Source organism: Callorhinchus milii, unplaced genomic scaffold (assembly GCF_018977255.1).
Source record: "Callorhinchus milii isolate IMCB2004 unplaced genomic scaffold, IMCB_Cmil_1.0 Scaffold3, whole genome shotgun sequence".
Lineage (NCBI taxonomy): Eukaryota > Metazoa > Chordata > Chondrichthyes > Chimaeriformes > Callorhinchidae > Callorhinchus > Callorhinchus milii.
Genome location: NW_024704744.1, coordinates 76,950,229 through 76,978,093, shown reverse-complemented (window position 1 = coordinate 76,978,093; position 27,865 = coordinate 76,950,229). Strand labels below are relative to the sequence as shown.

The 27,865-nt window shown below is 41.6% G+C and overlaps 1 protein-coding gene and 1 non-coding gene across 2 annotated transcripts; both read right to left on the bottom strand.

Moving 5' to 3' along the window:
- Nucleotides 1-11: 11 nt before the first annotated feature.
- lbr (lamin B receptor) lies at nucleotides 12-27,815 on the bottom strand. The gene is made up of 14 exons (XM_007898219.2): nucleotides 27,692-27,815; nucleotides 15,874-16,041; nucleotides 13,327-13,512; nucleotides 11,895-11,996; nucleotides 11,105-11,276; nucleotides 9,791-9,987; nucleotides 8,186-8,240; nucleotides 6,735-6,929; nucleotides 6,480-6,583; nucleotides 5,122-5,247; nucleotides 3,913-4,081; nucleotides 3,731-3,811; nucleotides 2,812-2,934; nucleotides 12-899 (listed from the first exon to the last, which is right to left on the bottom strand). Exons 2-14 carry the CDS (start codon nucleotides 16,036-16,038, stop codon nucleotides 739-741), a joined length of 1,836 nt encoding a protein of 611 aa, XP_007896410.2. The 5' UTR covers nucleotides 16,039-16,041; nucleotides 27,692-27,815; the 3' UTR covers nucleotides 12-738.
- trnam-cau lies at nucleotides 24,362-24,433 on the bottom strand. Its single transcript has one exon. It is a non-coding gene; the product is annotated as a tRNA-Met (tRNA).
- Nucleotides 27,816-27,865: the final 50 nt, after the last annotated feature.

Sequence of the window (27,865 nt, the reverse complement as noted above, 5' to 3'; positions counted from 1 at the left end):
TTTTGGGAGTGGGCGGGGGGGGGCGGGGGTGGGTGCGTGATTCAAAGAGGAATAAAATATTAGGGGAAAAACCCCACCCCTTATTACTGTTACAAAACGTTTGGTTTGTAAAATCTCACATGCTTCTGATTTTAGTTTAAGAAACTAGGCAAAATCTGCAAGGCTTATGAAAGCGCTAGGAAGTGAGCATCGTTATTGCTCTCGGTTTAAGCAGATATGAAAATCTGAAGCGACATGAAAGCCAGTCAATTCACTGTTGCGTTAATCAGCTCAGTGCTACAAATGGCGAGAGAAAGGAGCAGAAGTCCATTTTTAAAACAAAGCCCACTTTTATACATACAGGTGGTGGGGCTTCAAACCACAGCTAGGAATGATCTCCTCCACAGGCTGGCATTTGACCATCATTAAAAGAAACATTCAAGTGCACAGAAGAGCCCGCTTGACTTTAAATACCTGAGATAGCTGAATCTTTCTGTGATGTGAGTAGCTCTGTCTGTCTGCGTGTTTTGTTTGCTAATTGAGCAGGTTTACCCACCAGGCTAAGCAGTAAGTGTGAAAATACGCCACTTTGTTTTTAAAAATGGGAAACCAAAGGGAACAGAATGAAAATGAATAAAAAGTCATGATTGACATAGGTGGGCCTTCTTAATTACCGGCTGCATTGTGATATCCCTCACTATGTTCTAGATCTGTAAAGGTTAAGCACCGGGGAGGCAAGCAGGCAAAAGATTAGTGGACTCAGTAAATGTAAGGGAAGATTCGATAGCGCACTTGCTGGCAGTATTTATCCCAGGCCACTCCATATTTCTTCCTGCACTGGTGCTCGTCCCTGGCCTCACGGTGGATGAGCAAACAAGTGAAGTAGATTACGTAGAAATAAGGAAGAACGTGATTAAAACCTGGAACAACAAAAATGGAAGAAAACAAATTTAAAACTAAATCTTTCACTTATACACTTCATTTCAATTTCTTTTCCCCATCGGTATGCATACACGCATGCATCATCGCACCACACACTGCTCCTTCTCCTCCAGGGGAGGGGAGGGGTGAAGATAAGCAGGAACATCTTGGAGCTGAGCTGGATCCAAGATGACGTGCTTGGCAACTGAATGTTGGAATGGCTCCACGGAACCGGTTCCTGAGCTAGGTGGGTCCGCAGTACTCAAGGGCAATGCTGAGGATAGAGAAGCCAGCCTAGCTTGTTGGACAAGAGGGGCAATCTCTTGGAAGCTGGGATTCATTTCACCCAGCACCTGTTAATCCTACAAGACAAAGCTCTAATGGACAGGGTAGTCATACCTGGACAAGTAGTCGGAAGCTTGCCAGACAATCCTGTCAATGCAAGCTGCATGGTTTTAGCTGAATGAACTCCAGCAGTACTGAATGCAAACTCTGGGGTCCCCAAGCTTTGGCTCTTGCCAACCTGTGTCCAATAACTCCAGAATTAGATTACAGAATGGGTCCCTCCACAGAAAGAATGCACATTCAAATCCAGACACAGGGAAATTTCAACATGTGGGTGGTTTGCATCCTTTTTTTTGTATATATAAAGGACAGCCGGGTGTCTGACACATGTGGAAACCCATCACCATCTTTAAGAGTATCCAAACCGAACTAAGATCCATGCACCCCATACATGAAAATTCCTGTGTATTGGATACTCCCGAACATGGTAATGGGTGCCCACATATATCAGACAACCAGTTGACCAAACAAAAAAGAGATGTTTTTCAGACTGAGTATGGTGAGCTTGGGGAGTGGGGGTAGACAATGGACAAGACCTTTGACATGATCCAAGAGGTAGGTGTTGAGGCAGTTTTGAAGACTTGGAGCAAGATGGAGAAGTGGATTCCAATGGGTTAAGGATACAGTGGCTCAAGGCTTGGTTGCTGATGTTGGAATAGAGGATCTGCAAGCAGGTCTAAGTTTTCCAAGCAGATGGAGCAAGCAGAAGAATGAGGCTGGAGAAGATCAGAGAGGTAGGGAGATGCGAGGGAATGAAGGAGTTTGTAGTTGAGGGTGAGGACTCTGAAATCAATCCACAGTTGACAGGAAGCCAATGGATCCTAGCAGGGATGGGAGTGATGGAGATGTAGAGTGGGTAAGGATGCTAGTGGTAGAGATTTGGATGAGCTGGAGCTTACAGATGGGGAGAATGTCAAGGAAGGCATTTGAAAAGTCAAGTCTGGAAGGTGACGAAAACATGAGGGAAGATTTTGACAGACTTGACTTTGAGACAGGATCATACGTGGATGATACATCTTGTTTGTGTTTGGCTGAAGAAAGTTTAGCTTCATCCAGAATTGATGACTTAAAAGAAGGCAGTCAGACCACCAGTGGACCTGGAATCAATCAACGATAGAAGTAGAGGTAAATTGCGTGTCACATGGACATATAACCCCATGTTTGCAGATGATGTAGATGAGGAAAGAGGGGACCAAGGATAGAGCTTCAGGTACATCAGAGATGACAAGCAAGAGCAAGAGAAGTTATTGGGAGGAAACCAAGTGGCGGTAATGAGTCAACTCGGACTTAAACCAGGAAATATGCGGTCCCAGAGGGGGATGAGAGAGACAATCGAGGAACATAGTAGTCAACAGTGCCAAAGGTGGCAAAAAGGTCAATGAGGATAAGGAGCCATAGGGAAGCCTTGTCGCAGAGTAAGCGCACATCATTTGTGATTTTGGCAAGCGCTGTCTTGTGGTGTGGGCAGGACGAAAACTGGACCGGAGTGGTTCAAACAGGGAGTAAAGTGAGAGCAAATGGGAATCTCAGAAGTAAGCAAGACTCAGTCCTTTCCTTCCCACTTACCACAGGGCAAAGACCATGCCAGAGCCATGATCAGGTCACCAAGGTAATTTGGATGACGAACAAATCCCCACCAGCCAGAGACCAACAGATGCTTCCCGGTTGCGGTGGGAATAGTTTTCAAATCTGCAGAAAGAAAAGTTGTCATTAGAACTGTGCAGTTTATCCCACTGCAGTTATTCTCCCATAATCCACCTCTGACAAATGCTCAATGTACATTACTGAATGAGAGACGTGTTAAAAGTCAATTTGAAATACTGCTACCCATAAGATTGTAATGAAAGTGAATTAAAACATGGAAAAACAATGCAGGTCTGACTCAATTAAAGACTACAAAACTGAAGATTTCAACTCAGAATGTTAGAACTATTATTTATTGTAACAACTGAGGTAAAAAAATACCAGATAAGCTAAATAGCAACAACTGACAGTAATTAAAGTGCATCACACCACCCATGGAACTCCACTACAAAAATAAATCGGCTAATGACCAGGTATGGCTTGAAGCTAAGAGGGTTATTCGTAGAATCAGTGGGTTGCTTCAATCCATGAGCGATCCACTCTAAAGAACAATCCCAAATTTTTCCTTCACTGTCTGGTCATGGCCAGAGGCGTTCCTCTTGGCTGGTCATATTCATGGTAAAGTCCAGTTCTCTACAAAATTAATAATCCTTGCATTTGATATTGTGCCTTATCACATGAAAGTGCTTCACAGAATATACTGTAAGTTATACTGTGATTGTGTATTTTGGGGACATAGGTGGAACTCTCAATATAAAGGAATATGGGAAAAGAGTTGGAAATTTAGATTAATTTAAAAAAAGAATGACTTTGGAAAAAGGGTAGCAATGACACAGACACATTGGGCCAAATGATCTTCTGTGCTGAAATTGTTTCTAAATATTGTATCAATGGTACTTACGGGCCAGTTTGGGGTCAAGGGGATTCCTTCTGAAGGCATTTTTCTGTGAATTAGCACCTCGGAAAATGATGTAGCCCACAGCTGCAATGCAAACACAGGTGCATTGTGAGTAATGAGACCATCTAATAGTCAGAAACTGTTCATTGATTAAAGATGTACATGTTCCCAACAGATAAACTTACTATTCAGAGCGATGATTGCTGCAGCGACAGGCCAGGTCAGTTCACTGGGATGTTTAACAAGATAGAAAGCCTGCAGGCTGTAAATGAAGGGAACCCAGACCAGATCTCCAAATGCCAGCATGTAGCCAAATCCATCATGCACAATATCCATGGTGGTGAGAATTGCCTCCTGTCACAACAGCAAAGTGAAAAACAACAACTCGCAATATAGTGCCCTTCATGCGGGGCAACGTCTCAGAGCGCTTAACAGTGGCAGAGCCTGACACTGGAAGGAGGGGTCATTGGGCGAGAAAGTTCCAAAGCTTCGGGACACAGTGGCTGAAACTGCGGCTGCCGATGGTGGAATGAAGGGGATGAGGGACAAGCTGGAGGCCAAAGCCAGACGAACGGAGGCAGCGGGTAGTGGAGTGGGGAAAAATCAGGTCAACAAGTACGGAGGAGTCACGGCAGGAAAGGATTTGTAGACAAGGATCTTTAAATCGATCCGTTGTCTGATAGAAACATTCGACCAATGGTGAGGAACAAATTCAAGATTTAACATAGAATGGTCAACCATATTACTCAATGAAGTGCCTTCCAAAAGAGATTCCCTTTTGATATAGCACTTCATCACTTCATCGAGACATCTCAAAGCACTTCACAGAATACATTGTATGTGAATTGGCTCTATATTTTGGCGAAATGCGGCAGCTAATTGCACATATTGTCGTGGATTGAGTGACCAATATTATTTATTAATTTATGGAGGGATTATTACCCCCGGAAAGCGATATAATATAATAATAATCCTTGCATTTGATATAGCACTTTTCACATCTTCTCGACGTCTCAAACGCTTCACAGAATAGACTGTAAAGTGAATTGACCATATATTTGTGGGCGAAACGTGGCAGCCAATTGAGCACAGCAATGTCCCACAGTCGTGGATTGAAAATGACCAATTTATTATTGTTTTGTTTTGGAGGGATTATTATTAGGTGTGTGGAGTAAGGAAACTTGCCCAAGGTTTCGCCCTGTCTGGAATTGAACCCAGGTATCTCGCTTGCAAGGCAAGTGCTTTAACCACTGAGCTACAGGACTCCATACTACAGGACTCTGCCAATCGATTAACAACAGGGTTCCTACTTACTCGGAATGGAAAAGAACAAGTCAGAATTGCAAGAGTTATATTAACTGAACCTGTAACCCATAATTTTCCATAAACTGTACCTCGTTCCACAATGCATCCAGTACATAAAGGAGCTGAAAACTGTTGACCAGTATCATTGCCAAGGAGGGCATGTCAAGGTTCTGCACATTCATCTCTGCAAACACCATTCCCAAGTTAATGATAACCTGTAAGATTTAAAAACAATCTTCAAACAACTTTCAACATTTGCTTTTCAAGTCTTGCCTGATTTGTTTGAATAGTTCCAACATCAACCACTTATCTGGCTAGCTATTCTCCCAGAGTTAGCATCCCCAGTGGCTTACCTAAGTGGCCACTGTTCTTGCATGAGCCCAGACAGCTTATCCAGTCTGCACCTACAAACACCCACACTTTCAGGGAACAGTCATTTAATAGCAATTAAGAGGAGCAACCATAGATGTTTTTTTTCCCTCTCAACAGCTTTGGGTACAGATGCCAATTGTGTTCCTAGTAACTCAACACAGACCAGAATTGAGACTTTCTGGGTCTATATGGCTAAGGTTCACAAAGAGAGTGTTTTTATCAACTAAGACATGGGGGTGGGGGAAAAGAGAGCGAGAGATGATATATATGCTGTGTACCTGGCCAGAGTAATATAAGAAGAGGAGGATTGGGAACAAGAAAAGGTAACACCCTCACTTGAAAACAATCTCAACAGCTCAATGCAATTATACAGCCTCTTACATCACTAATATTTAAGAGTTATGATTTTGAATTAGAAAGTGCCACTTATACATTTATGCAATACAAATTTACATTTATATACACTTTTCATGTCAGAAGGATGTCCCAAATTGCTCGACACACATGGTTGGGCACCTGAGCTGGAGATGGGACCAAGTGGGGATGAGACCAAAAGCACGGTCAAAGAAGTACATTGAGATCTATTTGAGATAATTTGCTTATTAATAATAATGCTAATAATCTTTGCATTTGGTATGGTGGCTTTCATATCAAGAGGACATCTCAATGCGCTTCGCAGGATTTACCAGAGTCAGTGGAGTGACTGTATTTGAAGGCAAATGCAGCATTTCAATTGTGCACAGCAATATCCCACAAAGAGCCATGAAACAAATGACCAATTATATTTGGGGATTATTGACCAGGATACCAGGAGAAACTCCATTCTCTTTTCGAGTAATACCACAGGATCTTTAACGTCCATCTGAACAGGCAGAAGGGACCTCAGTTTAATGTCTCATCCGAACGACTGTACTAACAATGCAGTACACCCCAACACTGCATCCAATGTAGGGATTGAACCCACAACCATCTGACTCAGAGGTGTTACCAACTGAGCCAAGCTGACACACCTGACCATAAGCTTTTAGCCGATGTTATACATAATCAAATTTTGATAGCAGACATTCAAACTCACCCAGCCCATCAAGCCTGGACGCAGTTCACAGAAGTACTTGAGATCAAAGTTTCTGATTCGAGGATTCAGCTCCCGTCCAATAAAGAAGTCATAGATAAAACTACCTACAAGTCAAAAGTACAAGAAACAAAAAAAGGTATACTCCACCGGTACAATTGGTTACAATGCCTTTAGGTCTGGCTCATTGATTTTCATGACTACTGACAATATAAACTACCACTGCAATCTTATTTGGACAACAATCAAATCACTTACCAGAGTTCCCTCCTGGTGCTAGCTCGTCTGTGGGAACTCGCCAGGAGCGCAAGTACAGGTAAACACTCAGGAGCAGGGAGAACACCATTGCAGAGATCGCCACTTGCAGCAGGTTAGCATGGATGTAGCTAAGGTTCACTCCATTGTACAGTGCAGCTCCTACTGCAGCTGCAGACAGCAGAAATGCATAGAAAGCTGCAGAGAGAGAATGAAGGAAGACTGAGGGCATTCATAGATACTGAAAGGAAAAAAAAATGTTTAGTAGCACTGTTTTGATACAGTTTGTGCTAAGTTTGATCCAAGGTCTGAATTTCCACTTAGTCTTAGCTTGTAGGACCACTTTATCAAACATTAAAGACAGCAAAAAAATGTGGAGATTCTTGAATTCAGTCTTTGGAAGAAGATATTCTACACTTTAAAATAGTCCACTTCCATACTAGGACTCAACTTCTTTACACTGTGGAATTCAATGCCAGAAGTTGTAGTTGAAGCAGAAAACACCAATGCATTTAAGAGGAATTATATCATACAAGAGAGAATGGAAACGAGGAGCATGAGGGGGTGGGGTGGGGGGAAGGAGGCTGGGAAGGGTGTGGACTAATTTGGACTACAAAGTACAGTAAAGAGTAGTTGGGCGAAATGGCCTGTTTCATTGCTGCAAGATTCTATATAATTAGGAAATTTTGAATATTTTTTTCTGTACGAGAACACTGAAGATGTGCAAAGGCATCAGTAAATGCCCAATTTTCTCCCTTCCCCAAACATCATAATTTTAAAAATAATAAGTTTTACTTCTCCATATTCCAATATAATAACATAATAATCCTTGCATTTTATAGAGCGCCTTATCACATCTTTGATACGTCTCAAAGCGATTCATAGACTATACTGTAAAGTGAATTCTCTTTGACCGTGCCTTCAGCTCCCCTCTCGACTCTCTTCCCCCTCCTCGCTCCCTCCCTTCCTTCCCCTCACCCTGACCATTTCCCCCCTCCTCGCTCCCTCCCTTCCCTCACCCTGACCATATCCCCCCTGCTCGGGTCATGACCCAACTGTGCAGCGCCTTGGGACGTCCTCCTGACGTGAAAGGCGCTTTATAAATGGAATCTTGTTGTTGTTGTATATTTTGTGGGTGAAATGCGGCAGCTAATGCTCACAGTAGTGTCCCACAAACAGTCGTGAATTGAGTATTATTATATTATTTATTTATCTTGAAGGGATTATTAGCCCCAGAAAAGCGATCCACCAATCGACTAACAACCAGGTTCCCACTTACTGCTAGGTGAACAGAGCCGTGTGGAGTAAGGAAACTTGCCCAATGTCTCGCCCTGCCCAGGAATCGAACCCAGGTACTCTCGTTTGTGAGGTGAGTTCTCCCTGGAGACACAGCTTTGTGTTTTAATGCATTTTTTACCCTGCTACAAATAACATGAATCTGGTTATGAACATACCATTTATCCTGTACTTAAGTGTCTTTCCATTTGGTAAGGGTATTCCTTCAACAATCTGTATGCAAAATAAATATTCCATTAGAGAACCAAGGATAGTGCACTCACAAAGAAAAGGGACTATTGTTCTCATGTTCTTATTGTATCTGACCCCATTGCAATGTGGCAGTTGGGATCTGTAAAATGAGACCCCGAAACAGAAAACATTATACAGTAAAACTTGCACACGTCTTATCTTTATAAATCGTATATTGCCCAAGTCATACATGCACCGAATCCCATTCAGGTTCCTATCAGAACCATTTAGATTTCTTTGCACTAATCATAATTATTATCTCCTACCTCATAACATTACTCCCCTATCCTCCATTACTCTTGCACTTACCGGTTGCATTGAATCGTGGGAAATGTCCTGACTTGTTGACGCGTGCCCACTTACCAGCTACAGTAACAAAGTACAGCATGCACAGTTACCAGCTGCATTAAATTACACATGCGCAATGTGGGTTATGGATTAAATCAGATTGGTTACGATTTATAGTTTGCCTGAACCTCGGATTTTGCGTAAATCATATTAAATACTATGGTCTTGACTAAATCGATTTATGTGAGTTTTACTGGTTTTAGGATAATGTTTCAAAGCACTTTATAGGAGTAGAAGTGGGAAGACAACAGGGTAGGAAAAAGGTGACAGAAAGCACAGAGGAGAAGATAAGATTTTTAGAAGGGTTTTTGGGAGGAAGAGCGGATGCAAGGCCTCCATGTCCGAGATCTATCTGGCTCCAAGGTGACGTGCCTGGCAACACAACTTTGGAATCCAGTTAACCCTCTGGTAGACTCCATATTTTCAGTTCCTGAACCAGGTGTGACCACAGTATTTCAGGGCACTGCTGGTAACAGACCAGCCAGCCTGGATTGTCAGCAGAAGTTATAGGGTCAGATTGGGGGCCCCAAGCCTCGAGTCTTACTAACCTGCACCTGATACTCCGTGGAAATAAGTAAACAGTGCATTCCATTCCAGACAAAGAGAAATTTCCACTTGAAGGTGGCATACATATGTGAAACCCTCAGTTTGGTTTGGATACTCTTAAGCATAGTGATCAGTTTCCATATGTAACAGACTGACCCCAAAACATTTTGTGACATCACCCACAGGCACAGGGTCTACATTCATGTGTACAGATGTCCTTATCTTCAAATGCTCAATAGCCATGCCTGACCCTACTTCTACAATTTCCTGTAGTTCTATTGCTTCATCCACTCCATCAACTCAGTCCTCTGCCAACTCTGCCCACTGCCAGTGGGTAAGCTTTCAACCACTCTATCCCTCCTTTCTGAAAGTCTTTTGCGATCACTCCATCTCCCTAACTGCTTCCAAAACCCATTAAAAAAATCCAATCACTTTGATTGTGCCACCCTCTATGCTTATCATCTCTCTCGTCGGGCTTCTAACCAGTCTTTATAAAGTGCTTCAAACATTTTCCTACATGAATTTCCTACATAATTCCAGTTAGAGGACAACACATGGAAGTACTTGTCTTTTGTTTTTAAAAAAGGAACACAAAATTTTAGAATAATATTCAGTTACCAAATATACAAAAGGATTACCTTTCCAATGGGCAGCAGGTAGAGCAAAGCCTGAAAGAGAAACCACAGGACAAAGATGCCCAAAGCAGTGCATGCCCACAGAGTCTCGAGAGGTGGCACCTGGGGTGGGAAACTCAGGATACTGGAATCCTCTTGTCCACACATCAACAGCAGGATGAAGACAGTGGCAGGCAATAAAAACACCATAAAGAATGCACCTGAAATAGAAACAAAATGTTACTTCCATATTGTTTATCAGGTTTAGTTATTAATACCAATAGTAATAGCTTCGATTTATTCTCTCATCCAAAAGACAGCACCTCCAATGATGCATCAAATCGCCAGCACTGCATTGGAGTGTCAGCCCAGACTGTGAGGGGGCAAGGTGTGGGGGGGACAGTCCAAAGCCACAGGGGATTATCCCAATGTGAGGGCCACCAGTTATCAATAGTCAACAAGTCTCAGAAGATTCTGCCACAGCAAGCTCACCAGAGAACCAGCTGGAGAGCATCAAGGCCGGAGCCCGTAAGGTAGACGACTCTGTCGAGAACTCAAAGATCTTTTCTCTAAACGAGGGACTCCTACCAAAGCGCGGAGTGATCGGAGACTCTACCAATAGTATCATCTGGAAACTTGCCCACTCCCATCAATGGCAGAAGGTGTACCCTGCAGAGTGCGTTGATCAGCTGACCCAAGAGTCATGCTTCACCTCTTTATAAAATGGGCGTGGCTTCCCCCTAAAGGGCATTGTGAGTTAGGAGTTACCGAACATTTTTCTGGCAATTGATGAACACTTGGTTTCAAAGTACAATATTACACGCACACTTCTACCACAATAATTCCTACTACATTACCATACTTTTTGAAAATTCAACCTCGAACTTTAGTGGTGACTGCAATGGAATATAATAATCCTTGAATTTAATATTGCCCTACAATAGTGACTGTACTCGTAGGCAATCACAACAGTCCTTTTGCACATGGTCCCACAAACAGCTATGAAAGGGCACGATCCTTTATCTGCAACATTGATGTCCATACAGAAATAAGTTTGCTGTATGTTCAAACTTTCTTATAATTATTTTCACATCTCTGAAATCTTTCCCTAGATTCCTTCATCTTGCTTTCTCTTTCAGTCAAAATGTTCTTTGACGTGCCTCTTGTTAACCCTTAAGTTCTCCTCATTATCGTTTCTGTGAAACACTGAGATTTTCATGCTAACTGACTTGGCTACATTAATAAAAGAAGTAGTTTAAAAAAATACTCACTTATCCATCCAAGCAAAGGAAGCTATCTGGATGTTAAAACAAGGAACCCAAAAAAATCCAATCTTACCAATTCGTCCTCCAAACTCTAGCTCTTGGGTCTGCGGCACATCCTTTTTAATGTACAGGAGCTTATCTTTAGTCTCCAGTTTTATGGGCTTTGCTTCTTCCTTTTCTTTCCGAGTGCGTAGATTGTAACGAAGAGACAACTCGTCTGTCACTATTTCACTACGGATCTTATGCTTCAGATATAATAAGGGAGGCAAGAGAAATAATATTTCAACAGCAGTGCGTAAATATAATACTCTATCCCCCAATCCCCAAAAGGAAACTACTTCATTAGATATGCCAGACAACAATGCACACTTTCTACAGCACCTGGTTATCATGCCAGGTTTGCTGAGATTATGCTTTGCTATGAAGTAACAGGATGTTTTAAAACCTTCTAAAAACAGAAAAATGGTCACTATAATCAATTGCTAAGTGCAATTTCCAAAATAATTAATTTTAATTACCGCTGGAAACATTCTGGAATAAAGGTCATTATAGTCTCATTGCATGCATCTCCAACGTTTTATACACCAACCATCTACCTATGTAGGATACGGTTACAAAACAGGTGGGAACTGATCCACAACAGGTTAATTTGTTGCCTTGAAGTGGAGAAAAGATAATTCCCAAAACGTCACCCCACCTCCCTCCTTCACTTATCCATCTGCTCTGCATTTAGTATTTTTTGTTAAAGAAAGTTGAGAAAGTAGGAAATATTTGGTTGATGACAGCAGTGGCCAACTTCCATCTTTCTGAGGTGAAGCTGCTGGTGAAGTTCCTTGGCACAGTGAAGAAACAGGCTTTCTTACCTCAGTGATCTTGTAGGTACTAGTCTTGGTGTGGTTTTCCTGCTCTTCATTGAGCTCCGCTACTAGGGTAGTTTTGCTATTATTGCTGTTCTCCTGAAGCTTCTATTTCAAAGGGTGAAAAATGTAGGTAATACAACACTCACTTATCCATCCAAGCAAAGGAAACTATCTGGATGTTAAAACAAGGGAGGCCGCACCAAGCAGACTATAATAGTGGCGTATCGACAAGTAAGGCTCATTATAGGAACAGAAATATACATTGGAATGCACAGAAAAGGCAAATAGCAGTGGCCAGAATTTTTTCAAGCCTAATCACAGGTTCACATTTCTAGTATTACCTATAATTAATTGTATTCACTTCCTAAATAGGATTCTACAGCACGATACTACATCACAACTATAACTTTATTCATCTAACCTGAATGAACCAGAGAGAATGCGTCTTCAACCAACTTGATGCACAGTTATCAGTCAACAACAACAACAAATTTTGTATAGCGCCCTTCATGTCGGAAAGACGTCCCAGGATGCTGGACAGCCAGGGTCTTTTGGACCCGAGCTGGGAGTTGGGGCTGGGATGGGTGAAGGGCAGGAAGGTGACCAGATGTTAGGGGTGTAGAATCGGAGTCAAAATAGCTACCAACCTATTTAATGAATGCATTACTCCCTCCACTTGCAGAGAGAGGCAGCCAGCTAGGTTACAAAGAATGTATTCAATTATTGTTTAAAAAATAAGAAATTTGAAACAGTATTTGTGGTATTAAAATATTAAATAAAATGTCTGAGACATCCACAGTAAGATTTACTTCCTGGTCTGTGTCATTAGTTGACCTCAGCCTTTGAAGCACAACAAATGACTTCAAACGTCTTTGGAAGAGAAAAAAGAAAATTGGTAAGGAAAGAAAATGCACAACTCCTTTAAGAGCTTAAAAGCACAATAAGTGAACAGAATTTCCACCATGACATCTCCTCAAATCGGGCGAATTAAGGAGCTGAACATGCATCTTCTAATATTTGCTCCTTTATTGAAGACATTTAAGTGGACATCTCTAAAAGTGAAATTAGCACTTGTGATTGCTCAAAATGTTTAATCTCTGCCATCTCATGCACATTCTACTCCACAACAAAAAAGGCAGGCATCTCTGCTTCCTGGCCCCAGCCAGACCCAATAGTGTGTGAGAGTGGCCAAATGTAATTCACTCTCTGACCAAAATGAAATTCACTGCATATTTAGGTACTCCTGGATTAATATTTACACTAATTATTGCAAAGTTAACACTAACCTCAGCTGCACCAAGTAGACTATAATAGTGGTGTATCGACAAGTAAGGCTCACTATAGGCACAGAAATAAATATAGGTATGCACTGATAGATGAAAAGACAAATAGCAGAGGCCAGAGTTTTTTCAAGCCCAATCACAGGTTCACATACCTGTGGGGCAGGTTTGACTTCTGGGACAATCTGCTTCTCCACTTCTTTCTTCGTTTCCCTGCCACGGGAGGTTGAACGTTTTGAGCTAGGTGCCCTCGCTGGGGAACGGGATCGTGAGCGAGATCTACCACGCTGACGGGAAGATGATCTTGAACGGCTTTTCTTGCTTTTAAAATAATTTAAGGGCTAAAAGGAGGAGAAAAATTTCTAATTATTTACTTACTTTTCTATAACGCAAAAATCACATTTCTCAAAGATTGCCCAGTCAAAGTTTTGATCTGATCTTAATTGGATCCATCATGAGGTTAGTTACTGCTGTATGTTTAATCTGTTTAAACTATTCATTAAGGCTGGAAATTGGAGTCACATGTAACAAATACTAAACTTAACGTAAAATACTGCAGATGCGGGAAATCTGAAACAAAAACAGAAGTCGCTAGGAACACTCAGAAGGTCAGACAGCAACTATGCAGAAAGGAAAGTGAGTCAACGTGTCGGGTCCACGACCCTTCGTCAGAACGTTCTGACGAAGGGCCGTGGACCCGAAACGCAACATCTACGGAGAAAGGAAAGTGAGTCAACGTTTCAGAATGCAAGAATGGATCTTCTGTTCCACTTGCTTCCCATCCGCCAGTGAATCAAATTCAAGATCCTCATCCTCACATTTAAATCCTTCCACAGTCTCGCCCATCCTACCTCTACGACCTCCTGCAACTCTCCCAATCCAGATACTCCCTCCTCTCAGCAAAGAGCTGCCTGTTTTAGTCTCCCACCCAATCTGCTTCATGTCGGTGGGTGACCTTTCAGCCATTATGACCCCGATTCTTCGAACTTCATCCTTCAGTCCCGCTGATATTATATTTTTCTTCCCTACCCCACATGCCCCCCGACACCCCACACCGCCTCAAGACTTGCTTAATTGCCACGTTTTCAGTCATATTTCTCCTCCCTCACACCCACCCTCTTTAGTTATTGTTTTGGGTGTGTAAAGCCCTTTGAGAAATCTTCCTGAAGTGAAAGGAACTATATAAACATAAATTGCATTGTGCATTTATCCTGCACTTCAGTAACCAGACCAGCAGCAATGACATTTCTCTGTGATGCCTATTTTACAATTTTTGCAAAATTGTAAAAGGGGGGATTGCAACAAAACGGGGGAATAGAGGTGTTAATAATGCAAAACAAAAGTGTGTGGGGGAGGGGGGGTGAAAATTGCAACAAAATAGGCAGACCAGAGAGAGAAAAGGTGTGTCTGGGACCAAGATGATGTGGTAATGTCTGAAATAGTTGAAATCAATTTAAGGCCAGAGGACTGTAAGGTCCCTAGCACATAAATGAGGTGCTGTTCCTCGAGCTTGTGCTGTGGCTCATTGGAACAGGGTAGGAGATTTGGATGGAGAGGTCAGAGTGCGAGTGGGAGGGAGAGTTGAAGTGGCAAGAAACCAGAAGCTCAGGGTTGTGCTTGCGGACAGAACGGAGGTGTTCCGCTATAGTCACCCAATCTGCGTTTTATCTCCCCAGTGTAGAGGAGACCACATTGTGGGCAGTGAATGCAGTAAACTATATTGGCGATGGTACATATAAATCGCTGTCTCACTTGAAATCTATGTTTGGGGCTGTGGACAGTGGTATGGGAGGAGGTGAAAAGGCAGGTATTGCATCTCCTGTGCTGGTATGGGAAAATGCCGGGGGGAGGAGAGCAACTGTTGGTGGTGATGGAGGAATGCACCAGAGGGAGTCACGGAGGCAACAATCCTTTCGGAATGCTAGGAGGGGAGGGAAAGATACGCTTAGTGGTTGGAAGATGCTGGAGGTGCCGGAAGTGGCTAAAGCAAGCTGTAAAGCTGACCCATCCTCAAAAACTGAAAAAAACAACATAAAGTGAAAAGTATGTGGTGGGTGGTGTGAAGGGGAGAGGCAGAAATAAGATAACAACAGCAACCGCATTTATATAGCGCCCCTCACGCAGGACAGAGTCCCAGGGCACTTCACCATAATAGAGCACGATGCTGAGCTGGATGGAGGTGACCGTCGCCACGGAGAACTCAAGAGACAAGCAGGAGACCAGAGCCAGTCGAGCAGATGCAGTGGGTAGTAGGTTGGGGAGTTAGCAGATCGGAGAGGTAGGGAGGTACAATGGCATGAAGGAATTTGAAGACGAGTGTGAGCATCTAGAAATCAATCCGTTCGGTGATAGGGAACCAGTGGAGCCTAGCTAGAACAGGTGTGATGGGGATATGGAATTTAGTGCGGGTGAATATCTGGGCGGCGGAGTTTTTGATTAGCTGGATTTTGTGTTCAGTGGAGCTTCGGGAGAACGTCGAGGAGGGCATATGAGTATTGAGGCGGTAGGTGACGGAAGGAAAAGGAGAAACAGAAACAGAAATTTACACCAAGACACTTGCAGTTGGTGATGCGGGGGTGGAGTGAAAAGGTACATCAGAGGAAAATAAAACTGAGAAACACTACTAAAGTAGCAGAATTTTAGACAATGGACCAAAGCAAATGAATCTGAAATTAAAGTCAAAGCCAGTGCCACGGCCTTACCTTCATATCGCTCTCTTTCAATTCCAGTTCAGTGCCATCCTTATACTTGACTCCATAAAGTTGGGAAATCTTGTCAAATCCCGTTACCTGCACTTCATAATACAGGCTACTGCCTGGCCAACGGCCCATTACCATATCACCATCTTCATAGTGCTTGGCTGGCATTTTCTGTACAGGAAACAAACACATTTTATCAGGAATAGAGTAAGGTTGCACCATGCAAATAAATATTTAGCAATTCTGGCTAAGTAGACATTTCAATCTTATCTCCTATTAAAATTCCTAATGAATTTGTTACTTCTTGTGCAACGCATGATCAATTTAAATTTTTCAATTAAGTCTCTGTATACCTGTGCTTTGTACCAATATACTACAATACAACAAACAGCAACATCTAACAACCTGCACTTATGTGGCGTCCTTCAAGCAGCATAATATCTCAGACTACTGAACAGTGTCGGGTTGGACGCCAATCAAGTGAGAAGGCAGAGAAAAAGGTGACCATAGGATGTCGAAGAGATAAGTTTTTCCAGATGGGATTTAAGATAAACAGGGGGAGAGAGTTTTAGAGATTAGGCGTGGAGAGTTCGGGGGACACGCAGCAATGACAGCTAAGGATTGAACTGGATTTGCGAACTGGTTTGGTGAGTCTGAGAGATAGGCCATGGCAGAAAGGAGACATTGGCAGGAACCAAGGAGGATGGTGTCCAGGCAGGGAGAAAGAACATCAGCAGACCTGGGTTTCACAACTAAAAGAGGGAATGTAGATTTGGGCGCCATCCATACATGTGGTAGTTGACCCCATGACTGCAGATGAGATAGAGATGGGAGGAGAAACCATTGGAGAATATAAAGTGGAGATGATGTGTCAAGTAGGACTGGAACCAGTAAAGTGCAGTCCCACAAGAGGTGAATATGCTCACCAATATACTAGGCTACCTCACTCGGCTTTATGTGCTTATCACCACATCCTCAAGAGGCTCCACTGGCTCTCTTTCCCTTCTCTACAAAGGACTGCCTTCAAGATACTAACTTCAAGATCCTTGTCCAAACCTTCAAATCCAATCACACACATATCTCACAGAAATATTTTCTAGTCTTGCTTCATAAACTGTGGCCTGCTGCATGTCCCTTGCCTCCTCCACTCCACCATGAGCCACCAAGCTTTTGAACACTATGCCCCTGTTCTCCAGAACTCCTTCACAAAATATCTTCCACCTACACCCAATCTCTCCCCTACCCTGTCTTAAAACCCTTCTAAAAACATTTTTCTAAAAACCCTTGTTTGACCAAGCCTTTGGATAAACTTAAACTTATCCAAAACCCAAGTTAGCCACCACTTGCATCCTCACCGCCACCAAACTCTTCATATCCATCACCCCAGTCCTTGCCTGGCTAAAATAGCTTTCTGACTCCCAGCAGATCAATTTCAAGGTCCTCACTCTCACCTAGAAGTCCCTTTAACACCCTAGCACCTCCCTATCTTTCTGATTTCCTCCTATCTCCTACCACCCTCCGCTCGGCTAACTTAGGCTAGCTGTACGTCCCCTGTCCTCACCACGGCACCATCAGTGGCAGAGCTTTCAGATTCTGTCCCTGACCTGTGAAAATCCCCTTCTCTGTTCCTCCATCTTGCTCCCTCTTTATCTGTCTTTAAGTCTCGCCATAAAACCTGCCTTGTTTATTATTACCTTCTCCTTATAGTGCAGGACTCTGTGATCACCAATATTGCTTATAGCAGTTAAGACAAACATAAGTGCAAAAATGGATAAAGGGGCAAAAGTCTAAATAACCAAATATAGTTCAAAAGATTTCCCTCGTGCAACATCTGGTCATTAAGAGAATTTCAAAGAATTCTGTAAACAAGAAGCCAACAACTGAGCATGAAATTAAATAGAAAATGAATTACCAATAGAGCTGGAATGAAGCTCTGTAACGCACAAAGAATTCAAAGTTAATTGTTTTATTCCAAACCAATTTAGTCGATCCATCTCCACCCTAATCTTAATCTTTATTTTTTCATTCAGTTTCCTGCTGGTTATAACCTTGATCCACAGCTAATTACAACCCTGAATCCCCATAGGTCAGAAGAGCAAACACTAAACATTACCGTCTGAAGTGTTTAAGACAATAATTTATAGACTAGGATCCTATTTAGCATTTTTTAAGCTTACATAATGTCTTCATCAACCATATGTTGGATGGCAAAGAAAAGGACAGTCTCAAGCATCTGTTCCAATGATTCCTGATGAAATTACAACATCTTTTTGCTGCTATTGAATTGATGGTTAATGAGGCTGGGGAGCTTAAGCGCTCCACTCACCATCCAGAACATTAGGCTAACTTTTAGGCTCAAATGGGAATTTATATAATAATAATCCTTGCATTTTATATAGGGCCTTATCACGTCTTCAAGACATCTCAAAGCGCTTCACAGAATATACTGTAAAGTGAATTGGCTGTATATTTTGTGGGTGATTTTTTTCAATACCTTGAAAAATCAATTTCAAAGTATTGATTCTCATTGATATCTAGGATGGTACTGACTTTTGCTTTGAAACAATCCCTCGAGACCAGGTTGAGAAAGTGCCATGGTTTATTTTAGTCTTTTCAGTTTCTCTTCAAGCAAAGAAGTCCCAATGTAGCTAAACTCACGACATAGAAGATTGTCTTGAAACAGTTCTCATTCGTGCATCAGAGCTCCTAGGCATTTAGCAGAGAAAAAAATTCTTCGGCTCGTGTGTGAGATTTGGGATCAAGCTGTAAATTGGATTTCAGGTAGAAAAAGAAACCAGGCTGCAGGGATGAGAGTTTTTAGACGCATCTACCAAGAGTGTGGGTTCACATGCAAAACTCATATCTGAGTTACACTGGTCAACGAGCAGAGCACTGAATAAGTAATGTATCTCCAACTGGTCTAAGGGACTGTTCAATGGGTTACAGTTTGTATTCTGGTTAGGGGGTATGTGCTGAGTTAATTGATTTTTAGGAGACACAACAGTAGGCGGGGATAAAATTAGAAAAATCCTGTAAGCTTAGTGGTTAGAGCACTTGCCTCGCAAGCGTGAGGACCTAGGTTCGATTCCCGGGCAGGGTGAAACATTGGGCAAGTTTCCTTACCCCACAAGCCTCTGGTTACCTAGCAGTAAGTAGGAATCCGCTTGTTAGTCAATTGGCGGATCACTTTTTTCACTTTTTAAAAAAATCATTTGGTCACTCAAACCGCAACTGTTTATGGGACATTGCTGTGCACAATTGGCTGCTGTTTTTCACCCACAAAATATATAGTCAATTCACTTTATAGTGTATTCTGTGAAGCGTCTCAAAGACGTGATGAAGTGCTATATCAAATGCAAGGATTATTATTCTATTATTCTGTATTATAGACCTTTGCTGGAAGGTGTACTTTTGCAGAAGTCAGACAAGGACAGAATCGGACTTGGATTGACACCCATATAAATAGTCTCTCACCACTAATCATCAAGGCTCACAAAAGAACAATGGTGACTTGGGATCAGTTTCTGATGTCCATGGAAATGTACCACGCAAGGATTATTATTATTATTATCATTATTACCACAATAGAACAAAAAAATTAAGTAAAAGATCCATTGAGTACCACATTTCTCAGGACCACCTTCAAGCTGTTAACAGGGCCACAGCAATGTTTCGCCCACAATATACACAGTCAATATAGTATATTCTGTAAAGTGCTTTGAGACATTTCAACGACATGACAAGACGCTAAATCAAATGCAAAGATTATTACTATAACTATGTGGTATTCTTTCAAAATCCAAACCATCAAGACTTTTGTGGTATATAAACAGGAAACATGGCTGGAAACCACAGTCAAAGTAATTCTGCCTCTTGAACCTTTTAGTACCCATTTTGGAACAGGTTTCCTAGACACTGTGCTCTTGTAGCAAGGCATAATAAGTGGAGCAAAAATGGAAACCTGCATTTATTTAGTTGTTCCTGTGCTCCTAATCACCCAGATGTTTAAGAGGAGTTCCCTCTCCATCTTCTCAGCACGTGGCTCAAAAAGAAAAATCTTATTTCACAAAAAAACACCTGGCTGAAAACGGTTGACAAATACAGAGCGAATAGCTAATTTGAAAACTAATAGCTCACAACACTTTAGTCTGCTTTACCAGTTCAAAAACAATACTGCTTAAAAATGCAGGAAATTCATCCAAATATTACAAAACACTCATCTGGCATTTAGAAGGAATTGAAAGTAAAACCCCAACCACAAGGTTGGCATTATGTACATTTATAAGCGTAATCTACATCTACGGATTTCATTTGTTAATAATAGATTGGAATCCAATACATACAAACTATTACTTTTCTGATTGCATTCCTCCATGTAAACCGTCTACATCATAAAACTGCTGGACACATCGAAAGTTCAATATGGGCAACAGTAAATTTGCTTTCTTATGAAAATAAAGAACTCATCATTTCATTGTCTGATTACAGTTTGTGATCCAAATAATGTTTATATCTAATAGTTTCAAAGCTTCACAGGACTTACTGTAAAGTGGAGTGACTGTAGTTTTCAGATGAATGCGGCAGCCAAACTGCATACAGCTATGTCCCACCAACCACCATGAAACGAATGAACAATCTTATCTGGTATGAATAGTGCCATGGGATCTTTAAAGTGGTGTCCTGTAGCTCAGTGGTTAGAGCACTCGCTTTGCAAGCGAGAGACCTGAGTTCAATTCCAGGCAGGGTGAAACCTTGGGCAAGTTTCCTTACTCCACACGCCTAATAATAATCCCTCCAAAACCAAAAATAAATTGGTCATTTTTAATCTACGACTGTTTGTGGGACATTGCTGTGCGCAATTGGCTGCCGCGTTCGTCCACAAATATACAGTCAATTCATTTTACAGTGTGTTCTGTGAAGCGCTTTGGGACGTCCTCCTGACGTGAAAAGCGCTATATCAAATGCAAGGATTATTATTATTAGAAAGTCCACCTCAACAGTCAGGTGGGACCTCGATTTAACATCTCTTTCAAAGGACAAATGTAGCCAAATACTACTGACAGTTGCACACAGCAAGATCCCACAAACAAACATAAGGTGAATAATCAATTTATTGTTGACAGAACCACTGTGAAATGGCCTTCTGCCTCTCAGCCCCTCGGCTCTGGAACTCCATCCCCCAGTGCCTTCGCCGCCTCCTCCCTTTCCTCCTTCAAGGCCGGTCTCAAGACCTTTCTCTTTGACCGTGCCTTCAGCTCCCCTCTCGACTCTCTACCCCCTCCTCGCTCCCTCCCTTCCCTCCCCTCACCCTGACCATTTCCCCCCTGCTCGGGTCCTGACACAACTGTACAGCGCCTTGGGACGTCCTCCTGACGTGAAAGGTGCTCTATAAATGGAATCTTGTTGTTGTTGTTGTTCTCTTTACCAATATTATCACAGGATCTTTAACATTCACTTTAACAGGTAGATGGGACATTGGTTTAGTGTCTCATTTTGAAGAACAGCAAATGAGGGAATTAAAATACAGTATAGCAAAGGACACCGAATTTAGCTTTATTTTTGGAGCAGTGCTCCACCTGTGCTGAGCTGAAATGTCAGCCTGAACTATGAGCTAAATTCCCATTGTGGAGTTTCAACCCATAACCTTCTGACTCACTCAAGAGCAGTTCCAATTGCACCAAGCTGACAAACCATGCTAGCTTTCTGTAGTGTTGTCCTCTACAAATGCAGCAAGACTGCTCAGATTGCTGAATATCTCTGTTCAATTTAAATGCAAGTTTCAATATCAACATGCTTTCCTGTCAGTTTGTTTGAAATGTTAAAATTCTCCCTGTTCTCATAATTCTACGTAATTAGCACATGCTACTATTAAACATCTTCAGGATGAGGCTCAAACACAGCAGTATAAAATAGGCAGGCATCCGAATGGTCGTGGACCCGAAACGTTAACTCACTTTCCTTTCTCCATAGATGTCGCCTGACCTGCTGAGTGTTCCCAGCGATTTCTGTTTTTGTGTATAAAATAGGTACTTGTTACCTGAGTGGCGACTGCAATAATAGCGAAATGCAAAATACTGCAGATGCTGGAAATCTGAAACAAAAACAGAAGTCACTGGGAAAACTCAGAAGGTCAGGCAGCAACTATGTAGAAAGGAAAGTGAGTCAACGTTTCGGGTCCACGACCCTTCGTCAGAATGAAACTTTCCTTTCTACATAGATGCTGCCTGACCTGCTGAGTGTTCCCAGCAACTTCTGACTGCAGTAATGGTGCTAATACTGTATACAGATTTAATGTTTTCACATTTATGCTATTTTCTCAGGGAGACAGGAGCAAACAACAACAATAATAACAATGGTTCACATATGAATGTGTTTTCCCCAACCAGTCAGTTTCAGACAAATTTTGGTTCTTTTTGTACCTGTAGGCTGTGTTTGTCCATTATGGACAAATGGACATTATGGACATTATGGTCCATTATGGACAAACAAGAAGCTTCACCTCAAGTGAGGCAACAGTAAAGCAGTACAGGGATAATAAGGTAAATCTCACCGAGCATTATTGACAACTGGCTGTCACGGCATGAAACCAGCATGAGAAAGCTAGATGTTGAGCTTAGTGAAGCACACCACATAAGTTTGAAAGCATATGAAAGGCAAGGTAAATCAAAGTTGTGATTGACTGTACACTGCTGCTTTTGTTACATGGAAGCTTGTAGATAGGGATGACTTGGGGAGATTCTGATGTTGCTGTGCGCAATTGGCTGCGCATTTCGCCCACAAAATATACAGTGAATTCACTTTACAGTATTTTCTGTGAAGCGCTTTGAGGCATCTCAAAGACGTGATAAGGCACTATATCAAATGTAAGGCTTATTATTGTTATATTAATATACAAGTTCTATAGTCTTCAGATTCTGGAAAAGGAACAAGCTGAAAATGCTAAATGATCTACTCGTGTTCCTAGGATCAGTATAACAATTCTTGACTTCAGCATAGCATGGAGGCAGTGAGAAGGAAGACAACCTAGGTCATTGTTTTCAAACAAACAAGATAGAAATGGTAAGAGCAGTAATGACAAGAATAGGACTGCATTGTTAAAATAGATTTACAAAGTGAGAAAACTTGGAGGTCAGTAATGATACAAGTCACCCAGATAATATGCCTTTTATTGTAATTCTGACCATGGGGGTCTGATCATAAAGTATATAAGGCCTATAACGCTATAGAATTTGGTCTGATTGCTAGTCACAAAAAAAACAATTTTATCAAATTTCACCAGTTAAAAATTGTTCAGTGCTCTACAACAGATCTACAAGGGTGTCCTTGCAATCAGCAAGGAATACAGTATTAATGCACAATTGGCATCTGACCCAACAGACCATAAAAAAAATACAACTGTGTGGAGGGTGGTAAAGTTGTCGGGAGGTGTTGATCAGATTGAAGGCATTTTCATGATCCAGTCCACTGGTATGACATCGCTTTGCTAATGATAAGGCAGCTGGTATGGACGTTATAAAATAAAATTACACTCCTCCTTTCACGTCAGGAGGACAATGCCAAAGTGCTTGATAATTCTGGGCCCCAGAGCTGTGGGTGGGAGCTGAGGAGAATGACGAGAGGAAAGATGACCGAAAGCGTAGTCAAAGAGGTACATTTCGAGGCATACCTTGAAAGAAGTTATGAATACTAAAGTACTTAAAAGCTGGTATAAGGGAGGGTCAGGCAATGGCAAAGGCTTTACAGATAATACCAGAAACAGTCAGCTTGGAGCTTCCCTTCTAAGGCTGGTCAATATGATTCTGTCTGAGGTCAATATGATTCTGTCTGTTCAGAGTGGAATTGTAGTAATATCCAAAACATTAACCATACTGAGACCAAGAACTACAGAAGAAGCTCTCTCATTTCATTGACTCTTGAGGTGGTTGTTTGTGTTACAACAAAGTGAAGCATTGGAGGCTTGATCAGGAAGCAACTAGCTGCTTTCCATTCTTATGAGAAGTGTGTGGGGCAGGTTGTGGCTTTGTATGAGATTGCAGAATATCACAAAGCCCAGGGGAAACCCACCTATGTTGTATTCATTGATCTGTAAGGCTTTTAACCTCATGCCTCATAAAGGCTATATGGCCAAAATCTTGTTTTATTTAGGAAATGTGTAAAATTTAATGGGAGTTTCACCTCGCCTATTCCCCTTGAAAGACCATTGTGACCACCTTATTCATATATTTATCAATGTTGTATTGAATGGCTTTGACAAGGATGGACTTATAATAACAATCCTTGCATTTGATATAGCGCTTTTCGCGTCTTCTAGACGTCTCAAAGCACTTCACGGAATATACTGTTAAGCGAATTGACAGTATATTTCTGGGCAAAACGTGGCAGCCAATTGCGCACAAACAGTCGTGGATTGAAGGGAACAATTTTATTATTGTTCTTTTTCTCTTGAGGGATTATTATCAGGCTTGTGGAGCAAAGAAATTTGCCCAAGGTTTTGCCCTGCCGGGAATCGAACCCATGTCTCTTGCTTATGAGGCGAGTGCTCTCACCACTGAGCTACAGGACTTGAATCTGCTCCAGGCATTTGTTGTAAATGTGTTGTGTCTGTTTACACACGATAATTGCACAATTGGCAGATTCATCTGAGGATCATGTATGCTGCACTCAAATCTTATACACTATAATAATAATATAATAATAATCCTTGCATTTGATACAGCACTTTTCACGTCGGGAGGACGTCCCAAAGCGCTTCACAGAACACATTGTAAAGTGAATTGACTGTATATTTGTGGTTGAACGCGGCAGCCAATTGCGCACAGCAATGTCCCACAAACAGTCGTAGATTGAAAATGACCAATTTTATTATTGTTTTTGGTTTTGGAGGGATTATTATTAAGCGTGTGGAGTAAGGAAACTTGCCCAAGGTTTCGCCCTGCCTGGAATTGAACTCAGGTCTCTCGCTTGCAAAGCGAGTGCTCTAACCACTGAGCTACAGGACTCCACAAAATCACTTTGTGGGACGTGAAAGTCGGTGCCTCTAACTGTGGTATTACAGCTTTGCAAAGCTCAAGAAGGGACCTTGAAGGTGTTGATTGGAAGATACAAGAGGCACTTGTTATAATGGTTGATCAGCATCATAAATTTGGATATTGTGGTGGACACCAATTTTTGCTTGGACAATGTCATACGGGACCGCACTGAGAAGAGGCAAAGGGCAAGTCTCTCTGCAAGATAAAGTCCCAATGCAAGTTAAACTTGTGGCATATAAAACACATGTCCAAAAAGTTATTTGTAGTTCTGCGTTCCTAGTTGGACAGCAATAGGTATTCCGTTTGGCCCATTAGTGAAGTACAAGACCAAACAGTGAAGTGGATTTGAGGAAAAGAGAGGAAACGCCTAAAGGTAGGGAGCGCTCTGGCCTACTCTGATGTGTTACTGAGCACACTGAAGGCAGAGGCGGCTTCACAGCAGGCACTTCAGACAAGAACCTGGATCACAAGCTGTGCTGTGTAGCACTTTCCATAGTGAAGGCAGATATCTGTCAAGTAGCTAATGAGGAAACAGAGGCTTGAGACGACAGCTGCTGGAAGGCGTTTCCTGGAGTATGGATTTGTGAACATGCTCGTGCATCCAGGCTTTGATATCCACTTTGATTGGTGTGCAGAGGTAAGCAGATGCTGCTGCTCTAGTTCCGTATTTCCAATTCAGTGGAATCATCGCTCAGTCGGTAGCAATGCACATCCAAACTGTGGGCAAGCCCAGTTGTGCTACAAACCTCATAGGGAGTTCCTAGTACCTCCTATTCACCTAGCGAGGGTTCCTGCCCTTCTCAATTCAAACCTGCGCTTTTCAATTTAGTACTATTTTTTATATGGCTAATTACCAGTACAAATATTAACTAATTTAAATTGTTATCTCTTAGGTTCAGTTGAGTTAATTATATTTTTGTATTAATGTATTTACATTTTATACTGACTCATCTCTTATCACTCAGGTCAGTTATATAAACAAATATTCCACAGTCTTAATTTTATTTGATCTGCTTGATATTATTTTAGCCTTAAAATACTGAAATATTCATCATTAATAATTTTTGCATTTGATTCAGTAAATAACAAGTCAAAACATCTCAAATAGTTACACAGGTGATTTTGTTGAGTACAGCAACTAGATTTGTAGACAAGCGTAATCTAATGAAAAATATACATTTTAGATTATAATTTTCAAGTGATTGGGTTCTGAAATTGCAGAATCACAAATAATAAAGATAAAGCAGATCTCTTAACACTGTATGAGCAAGACTCAATCTTATATAACTATGTAAGTGTGGATAGTGAGAGAAGCAAAGTCAATGAAAATTTATTTTTTTGGAACTCAAAAAGTAGCTAATGCCAAATGTATTAGATTTTTTAAAAAAAACACAAAAAATGCTTTATTACAAACAAAACTTGGAAAATATTTCTTACTAAAATTAACACAGATGGACTGCATTATTTATGCATACTCACATTAAATGCAACCACAATCTATTGCGTACAACTACAGTATCATGTAGGGTGAAATTGTGAAGTAATACACTATGCAATACTGTACAATATCTACCACCCATCTACACAAAGGGTTACTATTCATTGAGCTAAAATGCATGCTTCACTTCACAAATGCCAACTGCTCTTTCATACCAATTATAGGCCTTTAAAACCAAAATCCAATGCAAATGACAGACCTTCAATTTTCCTTTCACAATTGAAACCAGATACTGTAAACACAGTTTAGATACATTAAAAAAGGGTGAAGAATTTCAATGAATGGGTCAATTGAGTATTCCACATTCAGATAACTCCCTCCAAAATACGCTTTTATTTAAAAAGCAACATTTGGCATGAACTTCGAGCACAATCACACACAAATAAATAAAGGATTAAAACGGGGACATTTTTAACAGTGGAGCAAATCCCCATATGTATTACTTTTTTTTTATTTTCACAGTTAAACAAATTGCTGGCAAACCCCTTGACAGCTTGAAAGTCCAGAAGGCAATTGCCATACTCATGTTTGTCAACAGACAAGATCTGTCTTTTCCTCAATAGATCAAAAAAAATATTATTTCACCAAAAAAAAAGGCGCACAAGTGTCCCTGATTAGAAAGTATCAACACATGAACGCCACACACATTATTCAGGAACAGTTTCAGGAAGGCGGGGGGAGGGGGAGGAGATGAATTAGGAGATGAATTAAGAGTTGATAAAAGTTTTTTTAAAATAAAATAATAATCCTTGCATTTGTTACAGCGCATTATCAGGCCGTTGAGACGTTTCAAAGCGCTTTTACATGACACCCTGCGGATCGGCTGTGTATTTTGTGGGCGATGACAAACTGCTCGAAACCGACAGAAAATAGGAGCGAATTTCATTTTTTTTTAAAAAAAAGTGCCATCATTTGAAACGATGAATATTTGTAATCGTTTAAAAGGTGAGGGGGAGGGGGCAACAAAATGGAGGGAAAGCGTTTACATTTTAAACGTTGTTGTTTTAACTCGGGCTGTGGGGAATACATTAACCAGAGGCAAACAACACCACACCCAGAACCAGCTCAGGAGAGGGAACAAATGGGTTGAAAAAGACACCTCTCCCTCTTCCCCGTACCTTCGTGGCATTTCAATATTACTTATTTCTGTTGCAGACGACAGACTTGACAGGAAGCGAGTGGAGCCGGAGCCGGAGCCGGCCCAGGTGTCAACACCAACCTCCACAAAATACAGCACATTTAAAACGTGTAACCCCTCCTTCTCCTCACAATATCAAACACATTGACATCTTACCTGAACTTTGGAGGCCAAGTTTTATTTTTGGGCTGAAAAAAAAATTGGCTTTCAAATTTCCTCTCTCTCTCTCTCTCTCTCTCCCCCCCCACCACGTCCCAACCGCTCGCGCCGTACGTCAACCGCTCGCGCCGTACGTCAACGTCTAACGCACGTCACCAGCCATCGCGCGGG